This window comes from Gastrolobium bilobum, unplaced genomic scaffold (assembly GCF_033153095.1).
Source record: "Gastrolobium bilobum isolate Gb01-03AN ecotype WA unplaced genomic scaffold, APGP_CSIRO_Gbil_v1 utg7653, whole genome shotgun sequence".
NCBI lineage: Eukaryota > Viridiplantae > Streptophyta > Magnoliopsida > Fabales > Fabaceae > Gastrolobium > Gastrolobium bilobum.
The window spans coordinates 246,499-263,080 of NW_026897564.1; the positions used below are offsets into that span (position 1 = coordinate 246,499).

The 16,582-nt window shown below is 32.5% G+C and overlaps 1 protein-coding gene across 1 annotated transcript; it reads right to left on the reverse strand.

Annotated features, from left to right (window-relative positions):
- Positions 1-3,355: 3,355 nt before the first annotated feature.
- Positions 3,356-5,582, reverse strand: LOC133308147 (uncharacterized). The gene is made up of 3 exons (XM_061508749.1): positions 5,529-5,582; positions 5,205-5,402; positions 3,356-4,751 (listed from the first exon to the last, which is right to left on the reverse strand). The coding sequence occupies exons 1-3, from the start codon at positions 5,580-5,582 to the stop codon at positions 4,626-4,628; spliced, it is 378 nt and encodes a 125-aa protein (XP_061364733.1). The 3' UTR covers positions 3,356-4,625.
- Between the last annotated feature and the right edge of the window lie 11,000 nt (positions 5,583-16,582).

Sequence of the window (16,582 nt, forward strand, 5' to 3'; positions counted from 1 at the left end):
TGGAAGTCTGGAAAATGTAAATGCCGGACTAACAAAATGATTTTTTTTTAAGAAAAAAAAAAACACAGCCTGTTACCGATCCACTAAACTAATTCATTTATTCTATGTGCATTTTTCGGATTTTTTTTTTAATTATGTTCTTAGAAATAGAAATGAATAAAAAATTCGTTTGATAAAATCACTTCATCTTTTTTTTGTTCTCGGATGAAACGGTTTAATTTTGTGCTATTAAAAAAAGAATCAAACGTTTTTTTTTTCGGGCATAAAATAAGAAACAATTGTCTCTCGCAATCCCTCTCCGCCTCTACCATGTCCAACACCATCACCACCATCATCCCGACACGATCACCGTCACCATCGTCGTCGCCGTCGTCGTACTACCACTAGTGTCGTCGACGTCGTCACCACTACCATCACCTACACCCATCATTATCGCCATCGCCACCACCTATGATGCACGGACACTGACACGGGACATGCGACACGACACACCGACACGTTAATTCTAAAAAATAGCATATTTCGATACGTCGGGACACGTTTTGATATTAAATAATATTTTTAATATATATAATATAATTTATATTTAATACATATAACAGTCTATAATAAGTCATATAGCTAATCAAATATTCAAATTTCATAACATAAATATAAAAAAAAATTCGAACCTTGTTCATTTTTTATATCAAATTTCATAATAGAAAAAAATTCATTTATAAATGATTTTTTTTTTTAGTTAATAAAATAAAATTAAGATTAAAAAAAATGTGTCGGAGCGTTGACCACGTGACGAAAAAATTGAGTATGTGTCAGAGCGTGTCAAAGAGTTAACCACGTGTTCTAAAATGTTGACCGTGTGTCGGACGCGTGTCGGAGCGTGTCCGTGTCGGACACGTGTTCGGCACACAATTTTTTTAAAAAATCACGTGTCGAGGTATCTGAGGCCACCACTAACATCACTTGTTGGGGGAGCGATGCGATGACTTCTACCCACTTAGAGACGTAGTCAATGACTATAAGTATATATTTGCTGCAAGAGGATGGTGGAAAAGGTCTCATGAAATCCAATCTTCATACATCAAAGAGCTCAATCTCCATTATAGGAGCCAACGACATTTCATGTTTCCTTGCGATGTTCCTGTTCTTTGACACCTGTTACAATTTAGTGTTGTATAACCAAGATAATATTGATGTTGTAGATACATAATCTATATAAGTTAATAAGCTACAGATCTCTCAAATATTTCAAAAGAAAACAAATCATTTGTGTGTGAGAGTGAAAAAAAGGCATCAATTGACGAGAACAAACCAGTTTTTTTTATGAACTGACCGGGTCACCTGTTGAACCGACTCGGTCACAGGTTTTTATAAAAATTAGCCTAGTCGCACCGGGTCTATAACATGGTCAGTTCAATATGAAAATCAGACTGGTTACATGATCGATTTTCGGGTCAACCCGGCCAGTCGATTCAATTTTCATAACATTAGTTCAAAGTTTATTCCAAAAAAATTCGAAGTGAAAAAATAAAATAACTCTTTCCCAATGTAAGATGAAAGTTATAAAGTTATAGCATGAGGATCAAAGTTTACATTTCAAAAAAAAAATTCAACAACTTTAGTTAAGTCTAAACATAAGACAACAGTGAAAATATATTATTCCAGAATTTTTCAAAGTGAAAAAATGCTTTCACAAAGCCTGACTCGAAAGAGAACGGTGGAAAAGTTTTATTCCAAAGATTTTCAAAGTGAAAAAAAAAAAAAAAAAAAACCCTTTCACATTGTATGAAGCAAGTTATAAAGTTATAGTTTGAGTATTAAAGTTTACATTTCAAAAAAAGTTTCAACGACTTGATTTAAGTCTAAACACAACGGGTTTGCAGGGTCGTGAATTTCCTATATTCAATAATACAGTAAGTCGTAGGGGACCTAGTTCAAAGTATTATTCCAAAAAATTTCAAAGTAAAAAAAAGTATGGTTTATTTGATTTTTCATTAAAAATAGATTTTTTTTAAAAAAAATACTTAATTTTTTAATAAAATTAAGTAATAGGTCTTCTGTAACATTTTTTTAATGTAATCCAATGTTATTAAAATCGACCAACACATGATTAGGTCGGGTAATGAGTCACTGGTCGGATCAGTTGATCCGAATATATATATATATATATATATATTAAACATTCTCAACACTATGAATGTCAAAACAAAATAGAGTTTAGTTCACGACCACCAACGGCGGCGAAGAACGTCTGCAACGGCAATGCAGAAGAATCGAAGAACACTCGAAGTCAAAAAAACTGCCACTGTATCTATTTAGGGATTTAGCATTTGCTCCTAAATCGTGCTTTTTCAGTTCTTGTCTCTCACTCTTTTGTAATAATGCCGTGTGTGATTTGTTTTTGGGCATTATTAATCTCATGTAATATGGAGAGAAATTCTCTTATGTTATAGAGATAATCATGTGTGAAACCCACTTATTTATAGAAAAAGAAAAAAAGACAACACAAAAATCGATGTACGTGTAAAAAAAATACTCTCCTACCACGTAAGAGTATATTTTCTCTTTATTTTTTTTAATCAGACATGGCTGATCAACAATATCAATTGGGCAGGTCAAACGAGTCGCAGCGTGTTGAATGCATGACCCATCCAAAGGGGTTGATCCGGGTTTAATAATATTGTTGTGACATGGAACGAAACAATTCCTTCATTTTATACCATTTTCTCCCAAAAAATCAAAATTTAAACACGAATTTGCTGTAAAAAAAAATATGAGTACAATAATAGCTCAATAAAATTAAATTAAATTTTAATTTATCAAAATAATTAAATTCAGTTTTTGCATCAATAATTATGAAATGAAATTTTAGAAACATTTAAAAAAAAATAAAACTTAGCTTTTTTTTTTAAATATTTCACAAATTTAATTTTTGTTCTGGAGAAGTTTAATTAAAACTTAACATTAATTTCGTTTTAGGTATTCAATAAATTTAAAATATATTTACTTACACTATATATATATATATATATATATATATATATATATATATATATTTTTGAAAAGTAGTTAAAGCTTTTCTTGAAAAAAATAAAATTGGTTATAAAAAAGTAATTTTAAAATATTTTTATAAAAAGGATAGAATAAACTTTTTGCAAATGAGCGGGGGGTAACTGATTAAATGAGAAAGCACAAGGAATAATTAATAAGAAATAAAACATCGGGAGAAATTGATTCAGTGTTACAGAGGGTAACTGATAAAAAATAAAGCATAAAAGAGTTTTTGATTCTAAGTGAAATTACAAGGGAATCTTTGAACTTTTCTCTTGAATTTATTTAAGAGTAATTATGAGTTTAATTATTGTTGTTTTGAGAGATAAAATGTATTGTAAAATTGTGGGAAAGAAAATTCTTTTAATTCCAAAGAAGTGCCTTTTATTACAAACCAATCACTTTTCCTTCTCCCGTAAAACACTTCTCTATCTCTCTTTTTCATTTTCAAGACCAAACTCTCCTTGTTGACCGTGAGTTCATCCAAGGGGGAGGACTTTTGATCCTTTCAACTTCTCTCATCTTATATCTCTTTGCTAAAGTAAGAATCATCTCTCTTTTCCTTAAGTTTTCAAGGTTTGTTTATATGCTAAAGATAATACTCATTCTGTCATGGATGAAACAACTAAAGCTTTGTGTCGCATTGCTAAAGATAATACTCATATCGTGATGCTTTCTCGCACTCATGTACAATTTGTGCATTGGTTGAGTATATAATAATCAACTTTGAAGTTAAGTGACAAACAATTTGTTTTTTTAACTTTCGAACTCCTGCTGTGTGAAAGATGGTAGACAAATCCTTTTTTCTTGCAATTCATTAGCATTATTCTACTTGCATTTTATTAGTTGTTAGATTTTCATTGAACTTTGCAATTTTTCTGCACTATTCTCCGGTCAGCTTCACTAACGAATTTGGGAAAGAAAATAGGATATTTGTTGTGATATTAAGCAGAGAATGGAAGACACTATCTCAGGTTGAGATATTGGGGAAATTTGATGTGCAATTGGAAATTACAATGCACATGCTTGCTGCAGCATCAAATTTCCCCAATACCTCAACCTGAGATAGTGTCTTCCATTATCTGCTTAATCTCACAGAAAATATCTCATTTCCTTTCCCAAATTTGTTAGTGAAGCTAACCGGAGAATAGTGCAAAAAAATTGCAAAATTCAATGAAAATCTAGCAACTAATAAAGTGCAAGTACAATAATGCTAATAAATTGCAAGAAAAAAGTATTTGTCTACCATCTTTCACACAGCACGAGTTCAAAGTTAAAAGAACAAATTAATTGTCACTTAACTTCAAAGTTGATTCTTATATCCTCAACCAATGCACCAATTGCCCATGAGTGCGAGAAACCATCGCGATATGAGTATTATCTTTAGCAACGCGACATAAAGCTTTAGTTGTTCCATCCATCACAAAATGAGTATTATCTTTAGCAATATCCATCACAAAATGAGTATTATCTTTAGCAATACGACACGAAGCTTTAGTTGTTCCATCCATGACAGAATCCATTAGCATGGGCAAGGTTATTTATATCCTCAGATGTGCAAGCAAACACCACAACTACGTCACCTTATTGGCATCCTCACAAGCATCATGGAATTTGATGCGATGCTTACGGCCAGACAGAGCTTTTAATAGCTTCACCTCCTCCCTATGAACATCTTCACTTGCTATTGTCGTGGTCATCTGCCAAATCAATCTTATAAGAGTCAGTAAAAAGTTGATTTAACATACAATGCCAGATTTAGCTGAAGGTATTCATTGTGTAAGTAAGGCTGTTTGTTTACAGTATGATCTTACTTTGCATTTGGTTTTACCTTTTCAAGGTGAAACTTCTAATTCTACCAATGGATGTATCTAATGAACCAAAAAAGAAATTAGAAATACAGCATCAATCAATTTCTCAGACAATATGAACTTCAATGCTTATAGAAACAGCATCAATCAATCAATCATTCATAAAGAAGATTTAATATGATACACCACAGTACTCAATGCATAAAGATAGTTAGTAAACGAGTTGTTAAGGATCTATTCTAATAAGTCAATTATAGTGCTCAAGAAATTGATCCAGGTCACATATGTTAGCAGTCCTAAAAGAACACAGTATAAAAAGACCGGCAACAATCTACTTCTTACCATGCTTGCACGACACAATCGAGGCATCAATTTGTATCCCTTTACTATTTTGAGACGTTGACATTGATAATATCGAGAAACGTTAGTTGTTTGTTTGTGGGATAACACTTCCCACTTCTGCTTGAACTTTTCTAGAGCAGTATCTGTTGTTGTTGTTTTAAGGGCACCAACATTTCTTTTGCACTCTAGCACATTTGCCTAGAGCAGTATCGGTTGATGTTGTTTTAAGGGCACCAGCATTTCCTTTGCACTCTGGCACATTTGGTGCTGCAGCAATAAAATCTTGGGCACCAGCATTTTCTTTGCATTCTAGCACATTTGCGCAGCAGCAATAAAATCTTGATAAGCATTATTTAGAGAGTCAACTACGCTGTCCATTGAGCCAGTTTGAGCCTGTTTATGTTAAACAACAAAAGATTAAGATAGATTAAGATTCTTGTAATTTCAGATACTGAGGGCAATCAAGACTTAAGAAATTAAGGTACAAGAATAGGCATTATTTAGAGAGTCAACTACACTGTCCATTGAGCCAGTTTGAGCTTGTTTATGTTAAACAATGAAAGATTAAAGATAGATTAAGATTCTTGTAATTTCAGACACCGAGGGCACAAGACCATATCTCCAATTAATGTAGATTCGTAGCATTAAAGAAATTAAGGCATAAGAACACCATAAACCCTCACCCAATAAAGACCATATATAACAGACCAAATTATAAAGCAGAACATCTACTCCGAGATTAAATGTAAAGGTTTAGGTGAACCTACAACGTCCAAAGAATTCATTATTCCTTTGATTAATCCAAAATGCGAGGGGCTAGCGTTTTAACAAAGCTTAAAACTTCACCAACAACCAAAATAACTTTTATTCTATCTTAACTTTAGTTCCAACACATAGTGTTTTTATAACACCTCACAATTTTAAATCAAGTAATTAAAATATTAAGTGAGCAATCAAGTGATGGATTAGTGAAAATCATAAAAATTAGGCCAAAATACAAAGAAAGGGCAAAACGGTAATTAGCCAACACGCAACCCTAGGAAGATAAAAATTGAGTAGAAGGTCTCAGATGGTAAAAATAACCCTGGAAATTGGTTCAGAAAAATCAGTGAATAGTGTTTTTCGCGGGTAAAAATACCGCGGTACGATTGCACCGTAAAACGTGCCAGTTGAATTTTGAGTTCTAGGTTTCAAATATGAGTTATAAATGGTTTGTTGAGTTAGGAAATATGATTTGATGAAATTTGATGGAATTGAGTCATTTTGAGAAAAATTGATGAATAGTGATTTCCGGTGTAAAAATACTGCAGTGTAATTGTACCGATAAGCGTGAAAATTTTATCAGTATTTTTGGGAAACAAAAATATGACATGAACAAGAAAAATACGTAGGTCATGAATTTGTGGTTGAAATTAGGTGATTGATTAAAGTTAAAACGCGTGTGGGACCCGCCTGTGACTTAAGTGAGTCAAACTCACCTTTTTTTTCACACTTTCTCTCTCCTCCCTCTCTTCTTCCCGCGACAGCAGCCCCTTCCCCCTTCCTCTTTGTGCAAATTTTTCTTTGGATCATAACTCACTCAAATCTCAACCAAATCCAACGATTTTTGTCTTGAAACTTGTTGGAAAACACCTCCTAAACACATTGGTACCACTCTTGAACCTTGAAATCGCGTGTGTGAGGAGATCTTGGCCAATTTCAGTCACGGTTTTGGGAGGAATTTTTGTGTTCTTGGAGCTTCCAAGTGCTCCAATGGTGGAGTATAGTTAGGAGGAGCCTTGTACCTTCCATTTGGGTGAGTGTTCTTGCATTTTAAATGGTTGATGGTGATGATTTGATTTTGAAAACCTAAACTTTGATATGATGAATAGTGATGTTAGAGAGCTCAATTTGAAAATGTGTATTAGATGATAATGTGTTAGAATGATGTATTAAAGCTAAAAATGCGATGAAATTTATTGGTGAAAATTGATGAATTTAACTTAGAAAAATTTGATGATCATGATTTTGGACTTGTGAATTTTGGTGTTGAGACTTGTTTGATGAATTGTGGCATGATGGTATGATAGGTTGTGTGAAGGTTGGAGTGATTAAAATTGAATGGAAATTCTTTGGAATGTCATAGGGCAAGATTCGAACCTTTGAGGAAAAATGAGTAAATTGATGATGAAAAATGATTTGGATGATGATTTGTGTAGTTATATAGTGCTTAGATGAGTTGTGTTGTGATTGGCAAGTGTTAGAATCAATGGAAAAATAATAAGTGGTTTAGTTGGCATAAATGAACCTAGAGCGAAATATTTAGCGAAACGATGCTTAAAAGACGTAAAACGGCGAAACGACAGTTGAAATGGCCTTATGGCAACCCAAGGATGGGTACTAAAATGAGAAAGAAAATTTAGAAAAATAAATCCCCAATTAACACCTATATGGCCGAACCTCCAAGGGGGGATTTTGCGGTTTTCGCGTTCTGATGTAATCCGACGCGAAAATGACGAACCGGCACTTGAATTGGCCTATTGACAACCTAATGAGACGTAACAAAATGAGAAAGAAAATTTAGAAAAATAAATCTCAAATTTACACTTCATTGGTCGAACCATCAAGGGAGGATGGGGAGGATTTTTGTGATTTTGCATTTTGATGCTATTTGACGCGTACTGATGGATGTACGAAATTGTATAGGTTGCCGTACGTTGACTTGAATCCTGAATCTTGATTCAGTGAGTTGCCATTGGTCTTGGACCAAGTGGATTGAGGTAAGTAATTGGTTCAATGCATGTGTAATTGTAAAGTAGCATGTATTGTTTGAATTGTGAGTGATTAGGAATGTCCTCTGTGTAGGCATTCTGCTGTGTACCAAGTTGAGGGATAAGCTGCTGTGGAGCTTGTGGAAACAATATTTCAGGTAACCTCTTGGTACTGGGGCTTGTTCCCCTTTTCTGTTCCACCTTGCCAGTTGATGGCAACGGTAGGAAGTGTGTATGAATAGTATAGAACACATGAGCATGCATGCATTATTGCTATGGGTACTGCAGTACCGAGTCTCTGGCCAGTAGACAGTTTTATTAGCCTTCGGGCATTTTCGGACTTCCGCTGGATAGGTCTCCAGGAGGGAGTTCCAGTTGACTGCGTGTCATGGTTTGTGATCCGGGTAGGAGCACACTAGGAATGTCTTTGGCATTTTGGTTGGTTTGGGCATCATGGTTGTGGTTTCTGTGAACACACCTTGGATGATACCCATAGGCTTATATATGCCGAGGGCGTACGTGGAATTGGGGTTACCATCCCGTATCGTCGTATTTTGTTTTCTTTATATTCCCCATTCTCTAAATCCCTTGCTATATCCCGTTTTCAAAGTGGTTGTTGTATTCTATTGATATGCATCGAAGTGAACCATTGGGTGGAGTTTTCTCCAGAACCTCTTGGTTACTGAGATATATTCGTATATCTCACCCCGTCTCGGGGCATTTATTTCAGGAGGTAGCAGTGGAGCAGGAGCCTCGGGCAAGAGGCCCGCAGAGTGAGCGCTGGAGCGCTTCATATTTTGCATTTTGTTGGCCGTGTGGCCTAGGCTAGACTTAGGGCATGAACATGTCATTTGTATTTATTAGTAGCTTCATTAGCATCTTGTTCATGCCATTTTGCCTAAGTCTAGTAGTGATGTATTTGGTTATGTTGTCTTTTAAATTTAAGATGTAATTTTAGAAGAATGTAATTTGAAGTTTTAGTTTCAAGTTGTGATTTGTAAAGCCATATTGTAATAGTATTGATGCATGTCTATTTATGATGGAAGGGACTTAGGCCTATTTTAGGTTATGATAATATGTATGATGGAAATATGCATGAAAAATGTGTTAGTGATTGCAACTACTTAGGAATGATTAATATGGACTCTATGTTTAATAACTATAAACTGGATTGAGTTGTAAGTGCCCCAAGGCGTTGTTGGTCCTTGTGTGTGCCACCCATTGGATTATTACTGTATTATCATGTGTTTATTAGGTACATTTGAGGTTTAAATGATCTTTTACAAATTTGGGATTATTGGAAAAACAAAGGAAACTCTGGCGAATTTTCGGTAGAATTGGCAGATTTTAGGCGAACTTCGGGAGAGCATATCTTCCTCCATAGAGGTCCCCTAGGGATGTGCCATACGCCATTTTGAAGGTTGAGATGTCCTCTACCTTGTGTCAAAATTTGAGGAAATTCTGGGTTGATCTTCGGCCTGAAAAAAATAGAGAAACATGACTGCCCATGTGCCCCTGCACCTGAGGCAGATTCTAGACCGGATTTAGGAAATTAATTCCCGCTTCGTTTCTCCGCCAAATTAAGCGTGTGATATATCAAAATGAAGTTTGAGATGTCTAGTTTGTAGGATAAAAATTTGAGAGCAAATGGTTGAGTCGATTGAGTGCAGTAATTCGAGCAATGTGAGTGGTTTGGAGCTGTTTTTGGGGTTGTTTGGGCTAATTGATTATCCAACTTCAAACGGCGATAACCGGAGCAAATGAGCTCCGTATTGAGCGTATGATAGCTTGTTAGAAAGGGAATTAAGTAATACAAAAATATAATCTGAGAAGAAGGGTTGGTTGCGATCGGTTTGGTCGCAGAAAAACTTAGAGTGAAACATGTTCGAATTGGTAAAAAACGTAAAGTTGGAAATTGGCTAAGTGAGTTTATGGGAACTCCTTAGTAACTTATAATAAGTAACGTAAGTGATAAAAATAGTTTAAATAAGTCTTCCGCAAGAGTTTACGATTACTGTCACAGCTTTTAATTATTACGTCTTTTTATGTTTTAAATGCTCGCGTAATAATCGGAAAAAATTTATTCGCGTTTTATAAATGAACTGCCGTGATTGTAACTGCGCTTAATATCATAATTAATGTTAACAATACCGGTACGTAACGGGCTGTTACAGTTTTCATTAAACTATCAATTTACATAAAATAAAACTAGATTTCCTCCATTAAAGAAGCTAAAACATCAGCAAAGAGAGGAATTTGTTCAATCCCTCTTTCTTTCTCCAAAAGGAAATGAGTTCAATCTCATTTCTTCATCCATTAACAACTTATACAACATCACCTCAAGATCAATTTAACCATATACCATCATTTTTCGAAAATCACCAAATTTGAAAACCTAGATTTTTGCAAAACTTGAAATTGGAAGGTTTCTTCATTCCAAAACACAATGTACCCATCATATATACAAACCCACATGTTTCCCCCCTCAAAAGCAACCATAAACATCATTTCCTCATCAAAATCCAAAACTTTAACAAATAAACAAACCTTGAAAACTTAAGGAATCAAAAGAAAAGAGAGATAATTCTTACTTTAGCAAAGAGACATAAGATGAGTGAAGAAGAGAAGTTGAGAGGATCAAAAGCCCTCCCCTTGGATCAACCCACGGTCAACAAGAGAAAGGAGAGTCTGGTCTTGAAAATGAATAAGAGGATATAGAAGAGAGGAGAAGCGTATTACGGGCTATGAAGCACCGATACCGATACGACATTTTCGATACGTTTCCAATACGTGTGTCCGATACTTTACTTCAAAAATACTACTATTTCGATACGTTCCGATACGTCTTAGTATTAAATAATATTTTTAATATAGTGTACTTCACATTAACAAAATATAATAAAATCATAAGCACAAATAGTAACATAATTCCACAATGGTCTGCTCAAGTTTTCAACTTCAATTTCCACGTTTCGTGCATTGGATTGTATTGAACTATTACTTTATGTTCGACTTCATTCTATTATGTTAACAAAACAAAATCATATTTAAAAATACAAAATACAAAATCATGTTAAAAAGAAAAATTAAAAACAGAATATACAAATATAATAATATAAAAAACAAAAGTATCATTTTATGTAATATACAAATATAATAATATAAGTATGCATATATAATAATATAATAATATACAAATATACAGAATATAACAATATAAATTTTATGTAAATAGAATATACAAATATAATATAAAAATATAAACAAAAGAAAAGGAGGATCCTAATCCTTCACTTACCTACCGTGACTTGACTCCGTGCGTGAGGATTGACGAAGAGCAGCGACCGACAGCCAAGGAGCAGTGACCGACAAAAAGGAGCAGAACGAAAGCCAAGGAGCAGCGATCGACAGCCAAGGAGCAGAACGAAACCGTGGAGGAGCAGAGGAGGAAAAACGACGGCCGACGGCGAACAACGGCGGAGGAGGAACAGCGACGGCGAACCAACGACGGATAAGGAACAAGAATGACGTTGTCTATGGAGGTCAGGACCAGGTGAGTAGAACTTTAGGGCGTCTGAGATTCAGAATGACGGTGTCTATGCTTTTTGCCACACAAAAAAAACACGGTTTATTTTTAAAAAAAATTACTGAAATACCATTGACTCATTTGATACGCAAAAACAGAGTATCCCAACGTATCCGTATCCGTATCGGACGTGTGTCCGATACGTAGAAATTTTTATTTTTCGCGTATCCGTGCTTCACAGATTACGGGAGAAGGAAAAAGAGAGGAAACAAAAAGTGAATGGTTTGTAATAAAAGGAAATTCTTTGGAATTAAAAGAATTTTCTTTTCTTTCCCACAATTTTACACTACATTTTATCTCTCAAAACAACAATAATATAAACTCATAATTACTCTTAAATAAATGGAAGAGAAAAGCTCAAAGCCGCGTATGGTTTCACATGGAAATTATACTCGTATGTTATTTATACGAGATTCATCTCTTATGTTACACTCACATAAAAATTCGTGTCTTTTTTTTTTTTTAAATAAATAAATTGATGGACTTTATTTACTTATCTCACAACGTAAGATAACTTTCTCTCATACTACGTAAGATAAGTAAAGCCCAATCAAAAAAACCCCTATATTTTATTTTTATCAATTATCCTCTGTACTTTATTCTGAATCAATTATTTTCTATGTTTTATTTTTTTTATCAATTTTCCTTCTATTCTTTCTCATTTAATCAATTACCCCTTGTATTCTTTTGCAAAAAGTCTATTCTATCCCTTTTATAAAAATATTTCAAAATTACTTGTTTATGAAATGTAATAATTATTGATATAACATTTTTTTACTATAAGAAACAAAAATATGGTAAATTAAGCGTTGTAGTAACCAAATTTTTTTTTCAAGAAAAGCTTTAACTATTTTTCAAACATATATATATATATATATATAGTTTATTTATAGTGTAAGTAAATATATTTTAATTTTTTTAATAATTTAAATCAAATTTATTGAATATTTAAAACGAAATTAATGTTAAGTATTAATTAAAGTTAACTCCAGAACAAAAATTAAATTTGTGAGATATCTAAAAAAAAGTTAATTTTTATTTTTTTAAATGTTTCTAAAATTTCATTTCATAATTTTTTATGCAAAAACTGAATTTAATTAGTTTGATAAATTAAAGTTAAATTTAAATTTTTTGAGCTATTACAGTACTCATATTTTTTTTTACAGCATATTCATGTTTAAATTTTGATTTTTTGGGGAAGAATGGTATAAAATGAGGGAATTATTTCATTCCAATGTCACAGTGTCACAATAATAAAAATATGTTACAAAAGACCTACTACTTAATGTTATTAAAAAAATAAGTATTTCTTAAAAAATGCTATTTTTAATGAAAAAAATTACAAATTCCAAAATATTAATAGTGAAAAATAAAATAAACCATATTTTTTCTGAATAATACTTTGCACGACTAGGTCCCTACGACTTACTGTATTATTGAATATAGAAAATTCAGGACCCAGCAAACCCTTCACTCAAGTAGTTGAATTTTTTTTTGAAATGTAAAGTTTAATACTCAAGCCATAACTTTATAACTTGCTTCATACATTGTGAAAGAGGATTTTTTTTTCACTTTGAAAATTTTTGGAATAAAACTTACTAGTCAGATTTTATGAACGAGTTTTTTCACTTTGAAATTTTTTGGAATAATATCTTTTCACAGTTGTCTGATCAATAAGACATAGGCATATATCGTCGAAAACAATGTGTTTAGAATTAACTACAGTTTTTGAATTTTTTTTTTGAAATGTAAACTTTAATACTCATGTTATAACATTATAACTTGCCTCATACATTGTGAAATAGTTTTTTTTTCACTTTTAAAATTTTTGGAATAATACTTTGAAACAAGAGATCCCCTACGACTTATTGTATTATCGAATATAGGAAATTCAGGACCCAGCAAACCCATTGTGTTTAGACTAAACTCAAGTTATTGAATTTTTTTTTGAAATGTAAACTTTAATACTCAAGCTATAACTTTATAACTTGCTTCATACATTGTGAATGGATTTTTTTTTTTTTTTTCACTTTGAAAATTCTTGGAATAAAACACTTCCACCATTGTTAGTCACTTTGTGAACGAGTTTTTTCACTTTGAAAAATTCTGAAATAATACCTTCTCACTCGAATTTTTTTTGGTTCTCTAGATCTTATGTAGTCTTTTCATTCAAGGAGTGGCATTTGGACAAAAAGTTATTTTTTATTTTTTCTCTCTCCTCATTAATTATATGATTTTAATTTATCTGGATCACTAAGTAAATGGTGGTCCGAATCACTGAAATTCTTCTCGTTTTCACCGTTCTCTGACTCGTAAGACATGGACATATAACCTCGAAAACATTGTGCTGTGTTCGAAAATCATGGAACAGGCAAATTGAAAAAATAAATCAACATGAAGAATTAGAGAGCTCTGCGAAGAGAATGCAAGGAAAAGAAAAAGAAAAAGAAATCATCACCATGGACATTTCTGACTTGACTTATTCCTCAGCCCTTACGTTAAGGGCACGTTTGGTAGCAGGATTTTTTTTGTTTTCTTGGGATTTCTTGGTTGGATAAATAAGAATGCATCATTTGGTATAGGATTTTTTAAAAATTTTCGGAAATTTGATTTTCCCAGGATTTTCTTTTGTGTGTAATTTTTTTTGAAAAAACCATCCAGGAATATCATCCAGAAAGTGTTATTTTAAGATTTCTATGGCAAGGGAAAATTTAATACAACTAAACACAGAATCAACAAAATTAACCCAATACTCCTGGGAATATGTTAGTCTACCAAATAACTTTTTGGTAACATTCTCAAAAAAACTCATTTTCTCATCATCTTTCTGAAAATCGTGATTCTCGGATAAAAAAATTTCTCCTCGGTGCAGAGAACAGCAAACATATCACGAATCCAATGATGAGAATTTGAAAAGTTGAAGTTAACTGAAATGAGATTTACGTTGAGGTTGAAGGAGATATATATTGGAATGTTGCCAAACACTGGAGTGAGACAAATGGAGTCTCAACCCGACCTACCCTGTAAGGATTAATAGTTCTTATTTATCTCACTAGAGAATTAATTCGAACAGACGTGAGTGGTTTGAATATCTACAAATGAAGTTAAGACCTCACCTAACTCATGCCCGAGCTAAATTTGACATATAAAATAAATTGAAAATTTTACTTTCTTTTGGTAAAAAATTCCAATTTTTCTATATTTTAATGGTTTTTTTTATATAAAAAAGAGTTGAAAGTTTTAGGTAATTTTGATCAATTTATAAGCTGAGCAAAACATTAAATTATATGTTTTTTATTTTTCTTAAAAAATTTAAGAAAAATATTTCAAAAGTATGTTAATTGAATGTTTGGAGTTTTGGAGTCTAGGCCCCGCTATCCACTGTATCATCAACTTCTCTACCAATCAGAATATTGAGATCTGAGAGGGAAGATTTTTTTTTTTTAAGGAAAGGTCACAGCTTAGATTAATCTATATATCTATATTAATCTTATTTCATTATTATTGTAACATGGCAACTTTTTTAAAAGAATTTATTATATAAATATTTTTTTGTTAGTTTTTAACTATATGTATATATATATATATAGGAAAGATTATATTTACAATCTATTTTCGTTTACAACTTCTTACAACCATATCTTAACCTTTGATTTTCGTCAATCAAAGGTTAAGATTTTCGCAAATCAAATTTATTAATTAATTATTAATTCACAATAAATGACAACCGTTGATTTGCGGAAATCAACTGTTAAGATATGATTGTAAGAGTTTGTAAACTATTCAGGTTGTAAATATAACTCTCTCTCTCTCTCTCTCTCTCTCTCTATATATATATATATATATATTTGTCATATAATGTTATGTCATGTTAGATGAAATGACATTGTTTTAATGTATAATTGACCATTTTTTACCTTCTCTTTCCTCCAATTTCTATCTCTTCATAGTATTACGGAGAAGAGATAATGTAAAAATTAAAAAATGGCCAAATATACCAAAGCAACATCAAAATGACACAAAGTTTTGTTCTTTAAAATGACAAATTATATATATATATATATATATATGAGGGGAGATATTCTAACTACTAAAAATATCCACTACCAACTCATTACCTCCAGAATTACCATTAGATCAAAGAGAGAGAATGATGAAAAGTTTTTGAAGAGAAAGAAAATATAGATCCAACGGTGAATATGGAGGTAGTGGGTTGGTAGTAAATTTTTCTAGTAGTAAAAATATCCCAAAACTATATATATATATATATATATATATATATATATATATATATATATAAATGATTATCTCATGCAACAGAGATAAAGTAGTGAGGTTCACATTATTTTATTTTTTACAAATGGTGGACCCCACTATCTTATCTCTGTTGCATGAGATAATTATCTTATGTAACATGAGATTAATAGATCTTATATATATATATATATATATATATATGACATATATTCTAACCTTTCAAATATTTTATTTTTATTTATCATTGTTTAGCGTGGAAGTTAATAATTGTATTTACGAAGCTAATAGAAGAGATAACTAGAAATGAAAAGTCCAATACCTCAAGCCAAGGTCCGAGAGAAACACTACAAAGGTGTGTCACACACACACGCACGCACGCACGCACACACACTGATCCACTTGTATCCAATGGATCACACACACACACAATGATCCACTTGTATCCAATGGATCAGTGTGTGCCCTTAGATATAAGTGGTTAGAGCCCTTAGATATAAGTGGGATCAATGGTCAACATTGAGAGTGTAACTTACACTAGTGTAAAATGATTCTGACTCTCTCTCTCTATATATATATATATATATATATATATATATATATATATATATCCCTTAAGAGCAGTTATAGTTGTGAGTAGTGCCGGTAGAGCGGTTACTACGTAGGTGATGATCGTGGGTGCTATTCTAGAGGGCATGGTCGTGTGTGCAAAGCCATGTTCAGCAGTGGCAGACGTTTAGATTATGGGATTAAGATATTAAAATACCCTATATTTTTTCTTAAAATTC

Bases quoted from the DNA above. Each gene is read 5' to 3' on its own strand.
- LOC133308147 (XM_061508749.1), bottom strand. From the start codon at position 5,582: ATGGACAGCGTAGTTGACTCTCTAAATAATGCTTATCAAGATTTTATT. The intron at 5,403-5,528 runs GCGCAAATGTGC...ATACTGCTCTAG, and splicing joins ATCAAGATTTTATTGCTGCT to GCAAATGTGCTAGAGTGCAA. The intron at 4,752-5,204 runs GTAAGAAGTAGA...TTGATTTGGCAG, and splicing joins GATTGTGTCGTGCAAGCATG to ATGACCACGACAATAGCAAG.